Source organism: Dendronephthya gigantea, unplaced genomic scaffold, assembly GCF_004324835.1.
Source record: "Dendronephthya gigantea isolate DGI-Jeju-01 unplaced genomic scaffold, DenGig_1.0 000045F, whole genome shotgun sequence".
NCBI classification, from domain to species: Eukaryota; Metazoa; Cnidaria; class Anthozoa; order Malacalcyonacea; family Nephtheidae; genus Dendronephthya; species Dendronephthya gigantea.
In genome coordinates this window covers 356,373-375,547 of record NW_021163055.1, presented here as the reverse complement: position 1 = coordinate 375,547, position 19,175 = coordinate 356,373, and the positions used below count along the sequence as shown (strand labels likewise).

The following is a 19,175-nucleotide window of genomic DNA, read 5'->3' as shown; positions in this document are numbered from 1 at the left end:
TAACTGAATCCCTCGAATGGCCACGTGGTGAAGTAGTTGAGGTAAAAACAATACCAAATCAGGTTTTAAACATTTTATAAATAAAAAAATAAATAAAGATCAACACTGCAAATTTTTGTGGTCAAATTCGTTTAATTAATCTACTTCAATTTGTTTAATATAAAATATAATAAGACCTATATTTTTTACATGCACAATAATTAGTTTCTTAATATATGTCCTAACTTCTTCTAAAATTCGCCTGACCTTCGTTTTGCATGTTTCAGATTTTTCTGGGCTAGTTGTAATGAAAGAATAGTTAATTCCTAACTACAGTGACACTGTGACTTACGGTGACATTGCCATTTTTGTTTAACTTAATGAATCCAAGTGAATAAAATAATGAAAATAAATAAATCTATGAATTGAATTGAGTGAGGTGAAGTCTAGCGCAAGTAAATCCAAGTTTCAGCTGGAGCAGGCGACCAGGCGTGATTAAAAAATCAACGAACTTATTAAACAGGAGAATATTCCATTTCTTCGTTAGATAGGGACAAATGCAACAGGTAATTCCACCAGTTTCCAGATCCAGACCTTCACTCCGATGCGATGGTTAACTTTATCTCGCTGAACTAAAACATTGTGGTTATACATAACAGGCTTGCAGTTCCCTTTTTTGCATTTCAAACAATTCGCTACGGCAATACTGATTGGTTTACGGGTCATGTTGCTGTTCGTTACCCATTCCCAAGGGCATTCGCTGGTTTCCGATTGCTTGCTAACTCCTGAGGGTTTGTTCGGTAACTTTGCCGCGCGGTCTTTCACGAACAAAAAGTTATTCCTAGAGTACTTCAAGTTATCACGTTTGTCGTGGCTACTACTTGCATTACACGGCTTTCCTTCAACGTAGATGGAGACGAAATGGAAAAGTACACAAGCCTATAAGAGAGGAAATATTAAGTCCATGAATTCTTGGCTATGGAAAAATCGCAGGTCAAAAATCGCATGTCACGAAAGTAATACCTCCCCCCCCACAAACATTTGTTTGACCCACATTCATCCCCTAGGGTCAAAACTGCATTTAGAATATTGTGATTATTCTGCTGACAGCAGAAATTTAAATGTTTACATTACACATCCGTAAACACCGTTATTAAACTGTTAAAGGCCTGATTATTTGCATATTAAAGCCCTGTTTACACTACACTAGTGAGTTTTGGAATTACAACGGCAACGTCCTTGTCAACAATGGCATTGATCCTTTATTAAGACGAAAGAAAATGTAAGCTACGTGGCCTTTAACGTTGCACACTGCCGCATAGTTGCTGAAACGGCATCGTGACTTACACCAATTTGGCAATTTCACGGTGCATGACAACGCGGCAACAGTTGATGTGTTCGATGTTGTTTGAAGTGTTAGAAGCAGTTTTGCTGATCGACCATATTTATAATAGTTAATAACTTAGCATCAAATGAGGTACAACAACTGCCTAAATAGACAAAACACTTCTCGACGTTTCGACCTGAGAGCCTTCGTCAGGAGAGTTGGCCCTTAGGTCGAAACGTCGAGAGGCGCTTAGGTCGAAACGTCGAGAAGTGTTTTGTCTATTTAGGCAGTTGTTATACCACATTTGATGCTAAGTTGTTTGAAGACGCTGCCACGCTGCTCCTTGGTTATATAGTTAATTACTGTTTCAGAGAAAGAGGAAACTTGAAGAGGTAAATCAAGTCAATACTACCCGTATTTTTTTTTTGAATACCACAATATTTGGTAATATATTTTGCCGTTGCATTTCCCAAACTCACTACTCAATTTTTTGGCACGGCGCGGCTAAAATGGGCATCCGTGCCCATTTCATTTGTTTTGGTAGCCTGAACACTAATAAAATTGAGTACGGCTACCAATTTTAGCCGTGCCGTGCCAATAAATTGAGTGTATTAATTGTATTGTAAACGGGGCCTAAAGTGTGCTATTAATCCTTCTATACACAATGTATTATGCAATTAACTAAACAGAAAGTGCGAATAATTGCTAAGAAATATACAAATACCTTTAAATAATTCACAATTAGCAACCGCATCTCTGTACGTTGAATATATTGAAATATATCGTCCAAATATGTCTTCCAGTTATCAGGCGGGAATGATAAGCGTTGTCTATTTTCTGGCGATATATATATGTATATATATATATATAGTTATATAAAGCCAGGTTATTTGTCATGAATAAAAATATATTTATAGAAAGCCCCCGTTACATAACGGCAAGGAATATGTTATAAAACAATAGGCATATTTTATTGCAGGAAATCCCCCTCTTTTTTGCATGCGCTGCACTTTACTTTAACCTTTTTATTGAACTTGCCAGATAGAGTTGTATCATTTTGGAATAGATATATGAATATAGATATATATGCATGGATAGATATAGTAGTATGGTTGCAATATACTTAACATGCAAGTTATACTTTAGAAATTGCAACAGTTCGGTAACTAATTGCGGAGAGTTTACTAAGTCTAAAATCTGTCGTCTAATCATGTTTTATTTAAATTTTCCTAGACAAGCGTTACCGTTTAGCAAGTAATTAAAACCCGTCATCAATACCTCAGTCATACTAATTTTAATTAATATTGGTATATAAACAGCCTTAAAGTGCCTATACCATGTATGGCTGCAAATTTTGAATACATCAAAAGTTTAATGTATTTTAGAAAATTTTGCAATACAACAGTTTTGTTATTGAAAAATTTGGAGGCTTTATTAGCCTTTAAAGATACCGAGCATAACGTCAAATAGGGAATGACAAAAACTGGTATCAAATGACGGGTTTTACTTGCTAAAGTAATGCGTTGGCTACTGTCTAGCAAAACTTAAATAAAACATGATTAGACGACAGATTTTAGACTTAGTAAACTCTCATACATGCAATTAGTTACTTAACTGCTGCAATTTCTAAATTTATATGCATTGACATGAGTTGCAAGTTGCTGTAACTGAAAGACAACAGTTTTCCTTTTCCATGTTGAATTCTGTAAGGGTTTTTAAAGGGACGAAGCAATCCTATTGTATTTATATTCAACTTGAAGAACATGCAACGCAATTCTATATGTTACAAAGTGGATGTACTGTGAGATGTTTGTGTGGAAAAATATAATCACTGACTATTTTAAAAAATGACTATTCAAGAGAGATGTAAGAGTGTTATTTAATTTTAATTTATTCGCCGTTTAAGCTAACTTAACGGGCTTGATACAACCAACCCTTGGAGCCGGTTGTATGAAAGTCGGATATGGGATTTTTCAATCGCTCTAAAATCGCCCGTTGTTGGATGAAACTTTGGTTAAACCTTAGTAATCCTAATATTACGTACGTATAATCACTATATCATCTTATAACAATTTATATAATATATCAATACAACCATGATACAGCATTCTCTTCGGTCAAACTTACATGCATGAGTAAGCAAATACCTTATCCCAAAAACACGTAACAAGGTGCCAAACACAAACAATAGCTAGCATGCATGCAGGTGCTACAACGCACTGACACTGTATTGCGTAGGGGAAATGACTTGTAGTTTTAGTGTATAGCCAAGCGTATGATGTCTGAGCGCAACTAACCACGGGCAGAGAAATGCGTATAGCATTCTTCGTAAGGCCTCAGTGCCTAAATATTATATTGTATAAAAGCAGAGGTACTAAACAAAAGGAGTTGAAGTTGAAGACAAGGCTTTGACCTTTGTGGAGTTGTGCTAGCTTAGACAGAGATAAGTCAAACGTTTAAAGATACATTATATTCTTAAGGTCATAATCTTATAGAGACGTTAATTACTGTTATTGGAAAGTTAAGGAATAAAAAGTTATATAAATATAATTGACTCACACTGTGTTTGTTGCGAGTGGAAACAGAACCAAAAGCGAGTATTATCAAAGTTTATAGGACCGCGCTCAGGACAATAAATTGAGAATCCCCTTCAATAATTTTTGCTTCCAAAGCTAAAATTTTATTGCTTTTGAAGCATTTTCAGAAAGGTTGCAAAATCACTATCCGGTGGATAGCGCTATCCGGCTTTCATACAACTGGCCCTGCATGCATGGTAAATAGCATATATATGGTAGTTAGGTTAAGGCATTCAAATTGAGCGCATATAAGGCATATAGAATCAAAATTCATATTGAATTACCTCGTCCTTTAAAACCGCACAGAATTGAACATTGAAAATAATTCACTTCCATGCATGGATAAACGGCGAACAGCGACCAGCGCAGCAGTTGCATGAGAAGGTTATAATCGAGCTATAGGATTGCGCCGTTCTTTTAAAACCACTGCGCTAAATTTAACATGAAAGATATTGTCTTTCAATAATATCTTCTCCCTCAATCAAATCTTGCATGTACTCCCTTTGCTGTCAAGAACAGTATGGTAGTGGATTAAAGATGGCAGTCAATCTTTATTTACGTTGAAGGTTCACCACGTCTAGACAACTCTCAACGACAATATATTACCGCCAAACAAGTCTAGACCTCTGACCTCTCTCTGAACTTATTATACCACCAAACAATTGTACGCGCGACGGTTGATAAATTGTTTTAAAAATTCAAAAGTTCGAATAATTCAAATAAAAAAGTATTTTATTCAGTTCAAATGGTAATACTATAATGTGCCTGCATTATAGAAAGATAAAAATATTAAATAGCCATGCAATTTATAGAAAAAAATAATTAAAAACACCTTTGCTTAAATATATCCTCTCAGGAATAAAATTGTTCAATTCATGCATGCGATAAAACTAAGTTCTATTCGCGATGCTTGAACAAATTTACCGACCGCTAAGATTTACAAGTTTGTAAATTACTTTCAATAATTTCACAGAAATTAACTGATAAATAGGTATAAATGTCACGAAAATGAAAACAAACTTAAATTTAATAAGCTGTTTGCCCACGTAACTTAAATAGTAATTTGAATTTGCCAACAACCACATATAACAGGTGATCTGTCGTTCATATTTTAGTCAAATTAGAAGAGTTGTCGAAAGAGAAATCCATTACGTAGTTTTTGATCCATTCTATCTTTTTTTTCTTCATAAAACGTCTAGATATTTTGTGATTACGTTCATTCAATTATAAGAACGATATAGCTCTGACATAAATTTCAAACTGAAGCAAGGTAACTTCAAGACATTTGAAGTTTAGTTCAACCGAGAAATGGATTTTATTTCACACCCTTTTACCGCCCATATTTAGATCACCTGTTGCGAAAAGAATACCGTCTTAACGAGTACCTCAGAAAAAACGAGGTTCATTCTCTTAGAACTGATGCAAATCTCAGAAATGCACTTTCAAATTGTGGTATTTTCAAATATGGTTGAAGGCCGTTCTTCGATATATTTTGGTGAATTTAACCTACACACGCCCTCGTAAAATGAGGGGATTACTAATAGTCTACTTAACGTTGTTACACAACAAGTCTTTAAAACAAGACATCTCTCCATATTCCCTACGAGAACAGTGTTTTAGAAACGAGGCAACTGACCGTTGTTGAATTTATAGCTGGACCTGTATACAAATACGTAATAGCTGTGACGAACAACCATATTTTCCTATGTGCGATTTAGGAGTATGTCTATCGACCAAAAGTTACGAAATTCATGAATTTTAAAAACTTTCAACTTTAAGTTAAAAGGAGTGATTTCTGCAAAACGGTTCAGTTGATTGCAGTGACCTATAGGTCAGTGCCTGGTTTTAATACACTGAATCACAGGGCCTATGATTATTAACTCTACCTATTCAAAATAATAAAAAATTAACGAACTTAAAAATGATGACCATCAGGAGAATATTCCATTTCTGCATTACACAGGGACAAACGCAACGGCTAATTCCACGAATCTCCAGGTCCAAACCTTCTCTCCTGTGCGACAGTTTTCTCGTTGAACTAAAACATGGTGGCTATACATGACTGGCTTGCACTTCAACGCTTGACTTGGTGATTTGCAATTCAGACATTTTGCTTCAGCGATCTTGATTGGCTTACGGGTCGTGTTTGTGTTCATTACCCATTTCCAGCGGCATTCGCTGGTGTCCGATTGCGGGTTACCTGAAGAGGCTTTGTTCGGAATCTTTGGCGGGCCATCTTTCACGAACAAAAAGTTTTTCCTGTAGTACGTTATGTTACCTCGTTTGCTTTGGCTACCTCCTGTATTACACGGCTTTCCTTCAACGTAGATGGTGATAAAAAGGAAGAGTATAAAAGCCTATAAAAAAGGAATTATAACGTTAAATTCTTCACTATGGAAAAACAGAGTAAATTCTTCATTTTGCCGGTACGCAGTGTGCTCATATGTGCTTCTGCCACTGACCTATACTAGATTATCTAATATAGGTTAATGGCTTCAGCAATTAAGTGTCTCATTAATTGTAGTATCGCCAACCAAGGCTATAAACAGAATGTTTATAATTAAAAGAGAATATTATCTTTTAATTAAGAAGCAGCTGCTAATGAACTAAATATACAGCAAAGTTGAAACTGTATATACATATTGCCATATAGTATCATATATTAATTGCTCTATAATTGAATTAAAAGTGATCAGTTCGAATTACCGTGAATGTTACACCAAGTAAATCCATAATTATGCACCACAATACACCTAAACCCGTCACTTACTTCACAACGAACGATTCAAATTAAATTAGACTCGGATCGAACTCGGGTTTTATGCGCACGGGCCGAATAAATTTAGCCTCAATTACGACATTAGATTAATTTAGGATCAGATTGTGTTTTAAAAAAATGCGGAACAAACTCGAGAACGAGTGGAGCTAGCTCGCTTCCTGAACGCGACAAAGGCCAGCTATTCAAACAGACAAGTCTCGTCGCCTCGGCGTTAAATTACCTTTGTGCAAGGAAATTGATATAGCTTTAGAAAACTATCATTTTGAGAAATCTACTCAATGAAACCACAGAACCTAGTATTTATTTATTTATTGTAGAACAGAGCCTAACTAGAGCCTAAATTTATTTATTGTCGAACAAAAAGTTTGATAAAATATCGTAAACATATTCCCAGGAATTGCTCAAAGTGATCTTTGGTCGTGTAGATTAAACTATTCGCGACTCAAGGAAAATGTTTCGCTGTAAAAAAGGCTGTATAGCCATAGCGAATTTTCGATATGCTGATTTGAAACAGGGCACTGAGCATTCGGTTGACATTAGCATGTTAAGAAGTTTTGTAACGCCACTTGACGTTTCTACTTAAGTATAACAATTCACAGCAAGATCGATTTCAAAAACAACCTAGTTACCATTCACTCCACTCATGCTCGTGATCAGTGAGGTAATTGTCTTAAAACGCACGTGCACTGAATTTGTCCGGGATCGCACCCATTGAAACCCACATCCTGGTCTCTGGGTCATGCATATACGTATATAGCATCCGTTTTACAGACTTTTCATGCAAGGATACGTCACTGGTGAACTATGTATTTTACAAGAAGCTGTCGTGATTTGTGTCTGAACTACCTGAGAAAGATATCTCAAACCTGGTGGTCCAGTGTAGGTAGTATTCTACAATAAGCTGTCATGGTTTGTGTCAGAACTACCTGAGAAAGATATCTCAAACGTGGTGGTCTAGTGTAGGGAGTATTCTACAATAAGCTGTCGTGGTTTGTGTCAGAACTACCTGAGAAAGATATCTCAAACGTGGTGGTCCAGTGTAGGTAGTATTCTACAATAAGTTGTCGTGGTTTGTGTCTGAACTACCTGAGAAAGATGTCTCAAACGTGGTGGTCTGGTGAATAGTATAGTAAATATAACTCATGCATGTTTTAAAGATATAAGTTTAGACACCTTGCAACGAAATTCAGATTGCTGGGCTGCGCCCATTCGGGAAAAGGCGTGGTCATGCACAGCTTGCATTTCCCTTCCCTTTTAATCTGATTTTCGTAACCTTTATTGAAAATCCACAGCATGTACAAATTACGAAAAATGTACAAATTTTGCCACATGTGATGCGAAGTTGTTTGAAGACGCTGACACGCCGTTCCCTTGTCATAGCAATATATAGTACAGGTTACAATTTTGACCTCAATGCAATATCAACATTGACCTCATGTAGTATAATAAGAAATGAATTTGAAACACTCACCAATATTTTTATAATATCACACATTGTCGTTTACTCGATGTAATATGACTTGAAAAAGGAGTTGTAAATTTCTTCAAAATGTAGACAAACTTTCAAAGTTATATCTACCGCAGACTTTCTGGTGACGAGTCTTTTCAATTTTTTCTGACTGTTGCTCAGTTAGCGAACGAATGCTTATGCCTCAGTCGTTTTCACGAGGCCTTTTATAACGAATCGATCGAAAATCGAATTGGGATGTGTCCGTGATTCGGAAGTGTACTACGTAAAAAGGATGCATTTCTTCAACAAAATCTCTTTATTCCGCGCGCGAGCGACCATTTTGAAAACCATTCCGAAAACTTTTCACAAGAAATTTAAAAACGAAACTCCTGCATATTTGAAGTTTCCATTTAAAATGTCTGTCGACAAGTACAGCAATTTCATTATGAAATTTGGACGTGTTACACACATGCATTCGATTTGCCAAAATCTAAAACGACCGTCGCCCACGATAGCTGAGCCGCCCACGGATTTAGCCACGCTCAGTAAATGGCAGCGATCTCTTGCAACGAATTTACGCAATGATATTATCGCGTGGGTTTCAAAATTGACATAGGACACAAGTATCCTACAGCCAAATATATATTTAAATATTAAGTAATGTCTTTATATTATCATAGCGATTAAGTTCCTTGACCTCTCACGCAAGGTTTGTTATGCCAATGTGATATTGTTGCTTTGTATAGGTTAAGGTTCTGAACCGGTTATTATATATCTACAGCAATGCATGGGAGAAAAAACCCAAAACAGTTTCAATTGTCGTGAAATATTGATTCTATCATTTGGTGCATGCAGGAATGTTAGAGCAGGTCAAGTATATAGACAGTGGCAGTAATTAAGTATTTCTTGAACTGTTATAGAATTAATCTATATATGCATGAAGCAACCCTAAATGTATAATCGTATTTGCTACCATGTTTCAAAGTCATTGTAATCAAATAATCATATATCAGCATAGAAAGGCTTCAGCACTTAGCATTAACCCTAGCTCTTGGTATACGGGACTATAGCTGTTAGTAAATCTGTCCTCAATTAAGAGTTAACGAGAAGGTCAGTTTTTTTGGCACGACCAGTATATAAACTCTATATTCTATCTAATCCATCACGTATAAGACGTGGGATTTTACGAACCAACTGAATGACAATGCATACTGCAAATAAATACCGGTGAAAATCACCAAAAACTGGCTCAAAACGAAACATCGAGAAGTGTTTTGTCTATTTTAGGTATGGCTAGCCATTTTACCACATTTTATTCGAAGTTGCTTGAAGGCGCTGTCACCTCAGACCGGAGCTCTAACCTATATTTACTTATCCACGTAACGAAACATCTCAAGGTAGTTTGCTGCATGGACTGAATCCTCATCCGGCACAACCGAGAAATTCCTGGCAGAAACGCGACCCTTAGGCTTAGTTAAAAAAACTAGTACTGTATGAGTTTATTAAAATACTATTTATATAGCTACTGCTATAGCTGCAGTTTATTTTATCGCGCGGTTAAATTTCTCGCCATCCATCCAAAGCAGTATATCATATATATGTTTCATACAACTAGAATTATCGTGGTTTTAATAAGGATCTATATTACGGAGAGGGAACTCAGAGAAAAGCACAGGAGTGAATCGGTTTACATCCATGTATGTGGTCATTCTATAGCATGCAAGAACCATGCAATATGGCTCCGGAAAACTACGAGACTCGCGATAACTGCTGCGACTGGTTCTATTGAACTGAAGTAGAAAGAAAATTCTAGATTTGTCTTCTTTTATCAAATACAGTTCACGAGTTCCGTTGAAAAGTCCTTCCTAACAAAACATCCACGATGATAAAAGATTGCAGGCAACTTTTATAATAAAAAATTCATGAAAACACCTCATTCAACAATCTATACTCGTATAGCATTTTATTCATGATCTTTGCTTCAAGGCCTATAGGTTATACGTCGCATTTTGGTCGCGACGAATGCAATTCAAACAATAGATATAATATGGGATGACAATAAAGCTTAATAAGGTTTACGATCTCATTATCTATTGTTTGAACTTTGAAAAATTAAATTGCATTCGACGCGACCAAAATGCGACGTACATAATGATTTGCTTAACATGGTGCAAATGTAGTATTCTGGGACATGTGAGGTGTTTTTTTTTAATGAAATTACTCAGAAACTAAACATCTTGCTTTGGCTCTGAGCATCTCGATTTCCTTTTGATAATAAAATATAGTTTGAAACCGTCATTGTCGCTACCGGGCCTTGTGGTTTAAGACACCGGTATCCAGGATTCGTGAGAGCAAAAATAAAGCTGGTTACATAACCGAAACGCCGTTTCCAAAAACGGTTAGCGAGACAACAATATGTCAGTCAACAATAGACGTATATAAATATACAACCACAATTATTCAGCAAACTTGGTTGCCATTTTATATACATATCGCAATTAACAAAACGAACCTTCTTGTGGCGCTAATGTTGCCATATTCGATATTTAGGATGAATATCCGTTTGGGGATGCAAATGAAGTCTTTTTAAAACGCCCTTTCACAATTCTGTTTGTACGCTGATATAGACGGAAATACGTGCCATCGGACAATCACTAACAACTAATAAAAGTTAGAATAAAAATATATATTATCCATGTTCTAACCTGTATCTAAGTGCGCTTTACATTAAGGGGGCAAAATGATCAGACCGCGGTCATATTTTAAATTGAAATTGAGTATTTCGTTAAGAAAATGGCGGTGAAACTGCATTTCCTGTGCTAGGCAGATGTAAATAACGATATACTTGAATGCAGAGATCTTGAAACACTCTAAATTACCATGCAGTAATCTGTCTGTACCGGCTGAAATATACAACAGGACCGGTCTGGCTGTTTTTTCCGTATAAAGGAAAGCGCCTTAAGATTCAAACTATATAAGCCTAGACAGTATATTCCTCAATATTAACGCGGCTTGGAATTTAATTCTTACGCTATTCTCTATAATAATATATAAGCTATATATGACATATATAACATGCACTCTAAATAATTATAAAGTATACAACACCAACGGCAACGGAAAACGTCAGCATAGTATATTGTAGGTATGTTTACAAATGTCTATGTAATAGACAAAAAACTACTCAAGGTTTCGAGACCCGGGCGGTCTATGAACTCTCTTGACGAAAACCCTTGAAACGTCGCGAAGTGATTTTCCCCTTTTTAGGTAATTTCTGATTGTTCATGCCATTCTATGCATGGTAAACAACTGCATGCCAACCCTGACTGTTGCTAAAGACTGACTTTTTCTAGAACAAAGTACAGACTGCATGGGTGGATATATAAGTAGAAAGCAAGTCTATCATTTTATTCAACAAGCGAACTAAATGTAAACTATATATTCAGTGCATAATATTCAATTTGACTCATTCAAGAGAGATGTAAGCGTGTTATTTAATTTTTATCTTAATTTGCCCATTGCAAAGGCAAAAAATTAAGATCAATATTACAGTAACTATATTCATATCCTTCCAATCTGAAAGCGCTCGAAACGTCATTGTTATATTAATAGCTATATACAACCTTGCTCTTATGATATAGGTCTAATATATAGTTAACTATAGACGTGGACGCTAAAGCTATATTGCATCAAATTAAAAGCAACACCAATCTTTGTTTGGCAGTAAGACTGAAACACTGATGCATGCGGAACTTAATATAAACTGACGCAAGTCATATGGATGCCTTGTGAATTTAATTAAACTCACAAACGTCAAAGCCAACAAAGTTGCGGCGTTCAGTGTTCGTGTTCAGGAAGTTGAAGCGCGCAAAGCGACTATATAGTTCATATATCATTACATAACTTTTTCATACATGTCGAAATCCATTGTAATGATCATTTTTATGCTTCGTTATGTCAGTGCAACAAGAAATAATCTTGGAAACAGGGAAAAGAACGTGTTCTTTCACTTTCAGCATCCAGAAACCATTAACCCACGCATATGACTTAGTGTGCGCGAGCCATTAAATTTTCAAGTTCGTGGGCACTATATTGATCTTTATATGGCTGTGTATACGATTTAAAAGAGATTACACATATATCATGATGTCAAATATAATTGTTTGTTTATAATCCTTATATGTGTTTAATATTTTGCAACGCGATTTAAATAAATGTATATATAAGTTTCTCGATTAGGTGTATTTCCAGGTATATATTGACCATGAAACGTTCTCCTCTTAATGTTTGAATAGAGACGGAAATTATATCATTGGCCAACGCTATCTAATTATAGTGGGCATATATATATATATATATATATATATATATATATATATATATATATATATATATATATATATATATATATATATATATATTTCTTCCCAAACCAGCCAACCGACAATTTGCTCAGAGCTTGCCTTCATGCAGCCGGTGCTTGTGAAGCCTCACGTGTATAACATCAGTGAAAAGGGAAGAAATGTAGAATTTATAAATAGGTTTAGGGCTTAATTTTAATTTCAAGAATTTATAAATAGGTTGAGGGCTATTATTGTCATAAAAAAGATCTCTCGGATTAGGCAATTCAGCCATCCGTTTTTCGTCAAAAAACTTGATTCGAGGTTTCAAACCAACATAAGTATAATATTAATTGAATCAAATATGCTAGTACCGGTAGATTTTGGCTGTTAATAAACGGATCGATAGTTGACGACATGCATGAAAGAAAAACACGCACACACATCCTAAAATATATTCGCGTTATATGAGCTGCATGCATGATCCTTGATATGTGATGACAGTTTCAGGTTAACATATAAACGAACTATTTTATTAGGGCTTTATTAGCTTTAAGTGGTAACAATTTCCTGAGAGAAGCTTAGAGAAAAGCTTTAAAGATTATACGAATTTGAAGTATAAATATATACTCTTCTTAAGTATATAAAAGTGCATTTCTAGATAAAGGTCAGTCAACGGTTTGAAAGTAGTAGAACGAAGTAGATTTGAATCGTCCACAACAGTTCGTATAAAAGCATCTTGGGATCCAGTGGACTTAAAAGTTTTTATTTACAGTTTTTTATATATATATTTTCGGCAATTTAAGATATTTTCAGTTGCCAAAACTCTAGAATTTAACGAATTACAGGCCCGTTAATTTTCATCAATTCAAACCACGCCCCATGTATTTGTATTAGATCTGAAACACTTATATAAACGCACGTTTCGTAGGGAAAACGTTATTAGCACAATTACTCTTTGTGCATGCATGATAACTCTATAAAGTATAAATTCAACTGCTATTTAGTATACGACAAGCAAAGGCAATGAAACAACTCTTTTCCGCCCATGCAATCTTTAATCTTTGTTGATCGAACGTTTATCCCTGTAAAAGACGGCTTTCAACAGTGAATTACGTTAGAACTGCATGTGCATATTACAGTGTCAATATCTGCATGCTGCCATTAACATTCTACCAACAAATTATTATAATGCGCGTTATGTTTTTGGAACAGAACGAACTGGAATGAAAGTTTTCCTATTGTGTATGTTACGAAACGATCGATAAAGATAGCCATGCATGCATTGAGATACATCCACAGCTATAAATGGGAAATAACAGAGAAAGTTATAGTAGCTAATATAGTCTTTGATGTTAATTCTTGCAAATATGGAAGACATCCTGATAAAAAACTATTTTAGCGTTATTTTTAAGCGTCAGATTTCTAAGCAAGAGAGCGCCTAACAATTAACATGCCGAAAAATATCCTATACTTATTATTGCTACCGTTTAGCTCTTTGAAAAAGTTATTTCTGACTTTTTTGCAGAATAAAAATACCATACACTTAATGCCGTAGCTATATATATAGGCCAATATTTATAATCATTTTATAATAATATGCTGTATTTGAAATATGGTGTGTGTGTTCCTGGCTTGCACAACATTGACTCGTCAAAGGGCGTTAGGGCGTATCGTTGGTAAATTGCAAGCTTGCATGGGAATTGTTTCCTGCGGAACTAGGAATTACGAAATATGCAGTCAAAGCTCGCGAGTTGTTGAATGTGCTGGCGGTGTGTGCAAAAAATAGACTGCAAATTATCATAGTTTTTATATCGAGAAATAGGAATCTATTTTTGGAAAAGTTCTATTGCATAATAGCCTAGAACGAAAAACGAAGGAAATCCACACATCATAGACTTTCATGACAATCATTATCAGAAGCTTCGAAGCTGCAATTTCTACCTATATGCCCATGACATGAAATTTGAACCTGTTTGAATTTGAAATACCAGGTTGGTTTAGGAATTAAAATGAATATGTTTGGATTGTATTTTTAAATCAATTATCAGCGAGAAGTTTTATTGCATGTGACAATCCCTTCCGATGTCTTTTTACTATACAGAAAGTTTCTGATTCAGATACTTTCCAGTTGAAATTCCCTGCATTAAACCACAGGCCGTAGCCGTTTCTGTCACGATATTCACTAAACTCTAATCTTCAGAGCTCTTCTTTTGCTCTGATTTTTTGCGTGCCGTAAACATAGAAATGAAACGCCTCGTTGAATATTCAAGCCTTTTGCCAAAGCGCTATTTAAAATTTGCCCCACGGGTTTTACAGCTTTCTTCCTTTTGCTATTTCGATGAAAAAAATATAACAATGTAGCTATACCTTCGTTCAACGTATCCGATTAAGACCGTTTCAGTTGTATGAGTTGAAATTTCCTGCAATTACACCCAAACGACACTCACCATGGGAAGGGTTTTTACGTAGGCATGTTTTGAGAACAAAAAACACTAGGAAAAATTACATTAGGATATATTTATTACTAGGCAATACATTTTTAGCCAATACATATATTTATTTTTGGGTTAATGTTCCTGTATTGGGCGACTTGATATGAATTATAAAAAGTTTCTTTATAATGTGAGATTTTAAATAGTTTTAGGAACATTAAATATGAGTTTAATTAAACGCCTTGCATGCATCTTATTTATTGCTTGCATCATAAAGAGATTAAATGCTCTAGTAAGCGTGCAGAACATCACGCAGTTGTCAGCAAATCTAAGCGTTGTTCAAATGTTTATGAACGATTAAATTTATATCTAATCCCAGCCCCAGGTCAGCGCTCACTTAACCAGGCCTTCGACACTAACTGTAGAATCATTCGTTCCTATATAGTATTTTATCTGAAAATATTTTAAAATTATACAGGTCTGAACGTAGCTATACCTTTGCGTGACTATTTCCTGCAATTATATCGTTGTGCATCGATCGATATCACCCACTGTAGGAAATATTCAAACAAAGACATGATTTAATACAGGAACACTAAATAATTAAATTTGTAAAAACCAGCAAAAATCGCTGGACATCATTAATTCTGAGACATATATTTTTTCATCGATGTGCCTGTTTTGAAAAGCACTTTATGGTTTATGCATATACAATTCATGGCCTGCAATAATTTGCAACGGCGAATCTTTGCTAAGTTTGTGAGCGATATTTGCTAGTTGTGAATATGCTTCAATAACAAAGATTTGATTTGTATGATACAAGGAAATTGTCTTCACTAGTGCGATATTCCACCTCTTGCTGGCGTTATTAAATAAAATATGTTGAAAGCTCTCACATTGATTCAGTCCAGTCCAGTCCAGGCTAGCTATAGTATTGTATATCAGAAGAGATTACTCATTATTCGCATGTAGTTTATATGTTGTTTATACGCAGGTGAGTTTAAACATTTTACACAAATGGCAAGTGCATGGGCATAGCAAAATTTATGAGTTCGAAATCAGTGTATAATCGCTAATATTAGGCATATATGGCCTTGAAATAGTGCGTTCATACAAAGTCCTCAAATGCCGTGTGTTAACTCACGCCTTAATGAAATATGACCCGTGTCTAGCCCTGTATCACAGCAGGATTTAATAACACTTATCCGTACTCAATAACCCTTTCTTCTCACGCGTCCCTTTTACAATACTCGTCCATTGTGTGAGCGCATCTTCGCTAAAGCGACGCGTCTTTTACCGATGAAAAATAAGCCTCGTACAACAACAAAGAAGGGAAAACCGTCCAGCAGTATGGGTCGCATCGTGTTCTACTCTATCGCGTTAATAGTTGGCTGTTGTGCGGTCGCTGTTGTTTTGTTTGAGACTGAAGCTGGTCAGGAGTTTGTCGCAAAGGTTCGGGGTATGGATTCGGCAGATTCGCACGACCATGCAAAGTCGAAATACTCAGAGAAGAAGCATTCGGAGAGTGAGAACAACGAGGGAAATACGAAACGAAAGACGGCTGGTAAACAAAGCAGTGAATCGCGAGGAGACGAGAGTGTTTTGAAGAACGATAGAGACACGTCAGCAAAACAAACCGAGGATAGAAACGAGGATTCAGAGCGTAGCGAAGCCAGGGATGATTATGTTGCCCGAAATGAGGAATCTCAGGAAGAGAACGAAGCTCGTGAAGCTGTGTCAGACGCCGCAAGCGAAAACCCCGAAGTAAAGGAATCGCAAATGGACGAGACCACGGCTAGCAAGGACAGCGGCGCTGCCAACGAGGAGACGAAACAAGAGGAGAGCGTGGATGAGCAGATTGGCAGCGATGAACCGGTTGAGGGCCAACCGGAAATCCCAGTTGAAGAAGAAGACAAACCGGTTGTGGAAATGGATGAACCTGTTAGAGAAGAACAGGTTGAAACGGTCGAGGAACCTGTCGTCGAGGAAACTGTCGAGCAAGAGCCTGGAAACAAGGCTGAGCCTGGAAATGAGGCGGAGTCTGGAAACGAGACTGAGCCTGAAAACGAGGCTGAGCCTGGAAACGAGGCTGAGCCTGGAAACGAGGCTGAACCTGAAAGCAAGACAGAGCCTGTAACCGAAGAAACGGGTGAAGAAGAAAACGAGTTTGCGAATGAAAGAGGAATGGGTGACGAAGGAATGAATGATGAGAATTTGGAAGAGACGGAGCCGAACGTTTCTGAACAAGTGAATGAAGAGGAACAGAGGGAGGAAAAGGGTGAAATGGGTGTAGAGGATGGTGGCGAAGTTGTGGAAGAAGAGACTATCAATGTTGGTGACAGTTTGGCTGAATTGGAAGAAGCAAGAGAAGCTGAGAAAGTTGAAATGAAGAAAAAGCAGTTGTTAGAGCAAGCGAAGAAATTTGCGGAAGAGAAGAAACTGAAAGAAGAACCATACGAGCCGATTAACGAGCCAGAAGGACCACCCATTGATCAGAGTCCGGCAAAAATACGACGAGGACTGAGAGGGGATTATGGACGAAAAGGTAGGGTGAAATTGGGTCATCTTATGATAGGAGACCTTTAGAGTGTTCTTTAGAGTGATTCAAATTTCAAAACTATGATACATATTCTTTCAATATTCTCCACAGTTTTTATTATTTTGAAATTTAGATTGCAAAGATTTGAACAAAAACTGCAAAGCTTGGGCTCAGGTTGGAGAGTGTAAGAAAAATCCTGGCTGGATGGAAGTGAATTGCAAGAAGAGTTGTGACGTTTGTGGTAAGTTTCAATGTGATTTCTGTAAGCATTTTAGAGTGAATTTTGATGCAGGCAAGTTAGCAAGTACAATACCACAGCTACAAAGTGCATGGTTACGAAAGATGTGAAAAGTAAAGATAATAAGTTCTATATTCTTTTAGTAAAAGAACAAAATTTAGTCTATACAGGTTGATTGATTCATTCCACCACATTTTCAACCAAGAGTACTCCAATATTTCAGTTTATATTTCAATACTTTCTCCTAGGATGCAGCGACAATGATGTAAAATGCCCAGAGTGGGCGAGTACAGGAGAATGTAAAAGCAATCCAGAATGGATGAGAGAGAATTGCATGAAAAGCTGTGAAGAATGTTGAACTACGAAGTTAATTATGCCTGCAACAGTTAAAAACAATTTCGTTTCTTAGGTGCAGTACCGCGAACTATTCTTATAGGTATTTAAGTTGAAAAATCAACACGCGTGCAAAAAACAAATTTTGACCTTTTATAAAGAGAATTTTAACCGTACCCAGGCAAATCTTGATCTTTAAAAGTTTGGTAGCAGTCACTGACCTGTTTACAATAGTATATTACTTTAACTGGACTAGGTGCGCGAGGCCAAAATGTCTCGACATGAGAGATGACGAATATACGTCTCAGAGAATCGCATTAATTTAGCACTTTGTGTGTTTGTTTTTACGCGTGTGCATGAGACCTAAATTCGTCGTTACTGCGCAGATACTCTGTCCAGATGAACTAATTAATATACGGGTCAGTGAGGGCAGCCATGATATGCCTGCGACAAGAAGGAGACTCTTTGCGGTTCGGTTCTTGTCGAAAAACGTACGAGTTCGATTATTTGCAGCTAGAAGACCTTGCTCGTCTTGAAAAGAATCTGCTGTGCACGTGGACTACATGTGCGGGTATAATTTTGAAAATATTTTAGCTGATTCAATCAAATATATCTGGTCTAAGTTGTGATGTCATTCTGTGGTTTATATACGGTCATCTGCTTGCAAATTGCACAAGGTTAGGCGCAGACGCTTTAGGAACACAACAATTGCACCCATACTAAATACAATTCTGCTGTAAAGAACTTGTTGAATTAAATAAATGATTGCATTTTTTTTAAAACTGGTGTACCTATGGCAGAATCTGAATGTCTGTCTTGGTCAGGCAAATCTCCCTTAAACGCACACCCCACTCTCCCTCGGAACTGGGAACCCCACTCCCGGCACATCCCCCACCGTCAGGAGCCCCTCTTTTCACACACTTCCACCCTCCTCGAAACACCCTCTTTTGACACCCTCGAGACTCTCTTCGGAACCCCCCCTCTCAACACACCTCCACTCCCCACGGAATCCCCTTTCCCGACACCTCCACTTCCCTCGGAACGCCCTCTTTCGACACACTCCCCATGCACTCTTCCTCTCAACCCTCTATGACACACCCTCTCCCCTTCTCATCATCTCTCCACCTCCCTCACCCTTTTAACAAACTAAGGAAAACAAATCCGCTACTCAATCCGTAA

The 19,175-nt window shown here is 36.8% G+C and overlaps 1 protein-coding gene across 1 annotated transcript; it reads left to right on the top strand.

Annotated features, from left to right (window-relative positions):
* The first annotated feature begins 16,075 nt into the window (after positions 1–16,075).
* Positions 16,076–18,729, top strand: LOC114527446 (probable serine/threonine-protein kinase kinX). Its single transcript, XM_028549096.1, has 3 exons — positions 16,076–17,431; positions 17,559–17,666; positions 17,912–18,729. Exons 1-3 carry the CDS (start codon positions 16,186–16,188, stop codon positions 18,019–18,021), a joined length of 1,464 nt encoding a protein of 487 aa, XP_028404897.1. The 5' UTR covers positions 16,076–16,185; the 3' UTR covers positions 18,022–18,729.
* The last annotated feature ends 446 nt before the right edge of the window (positions 18,730–19,175 follow it).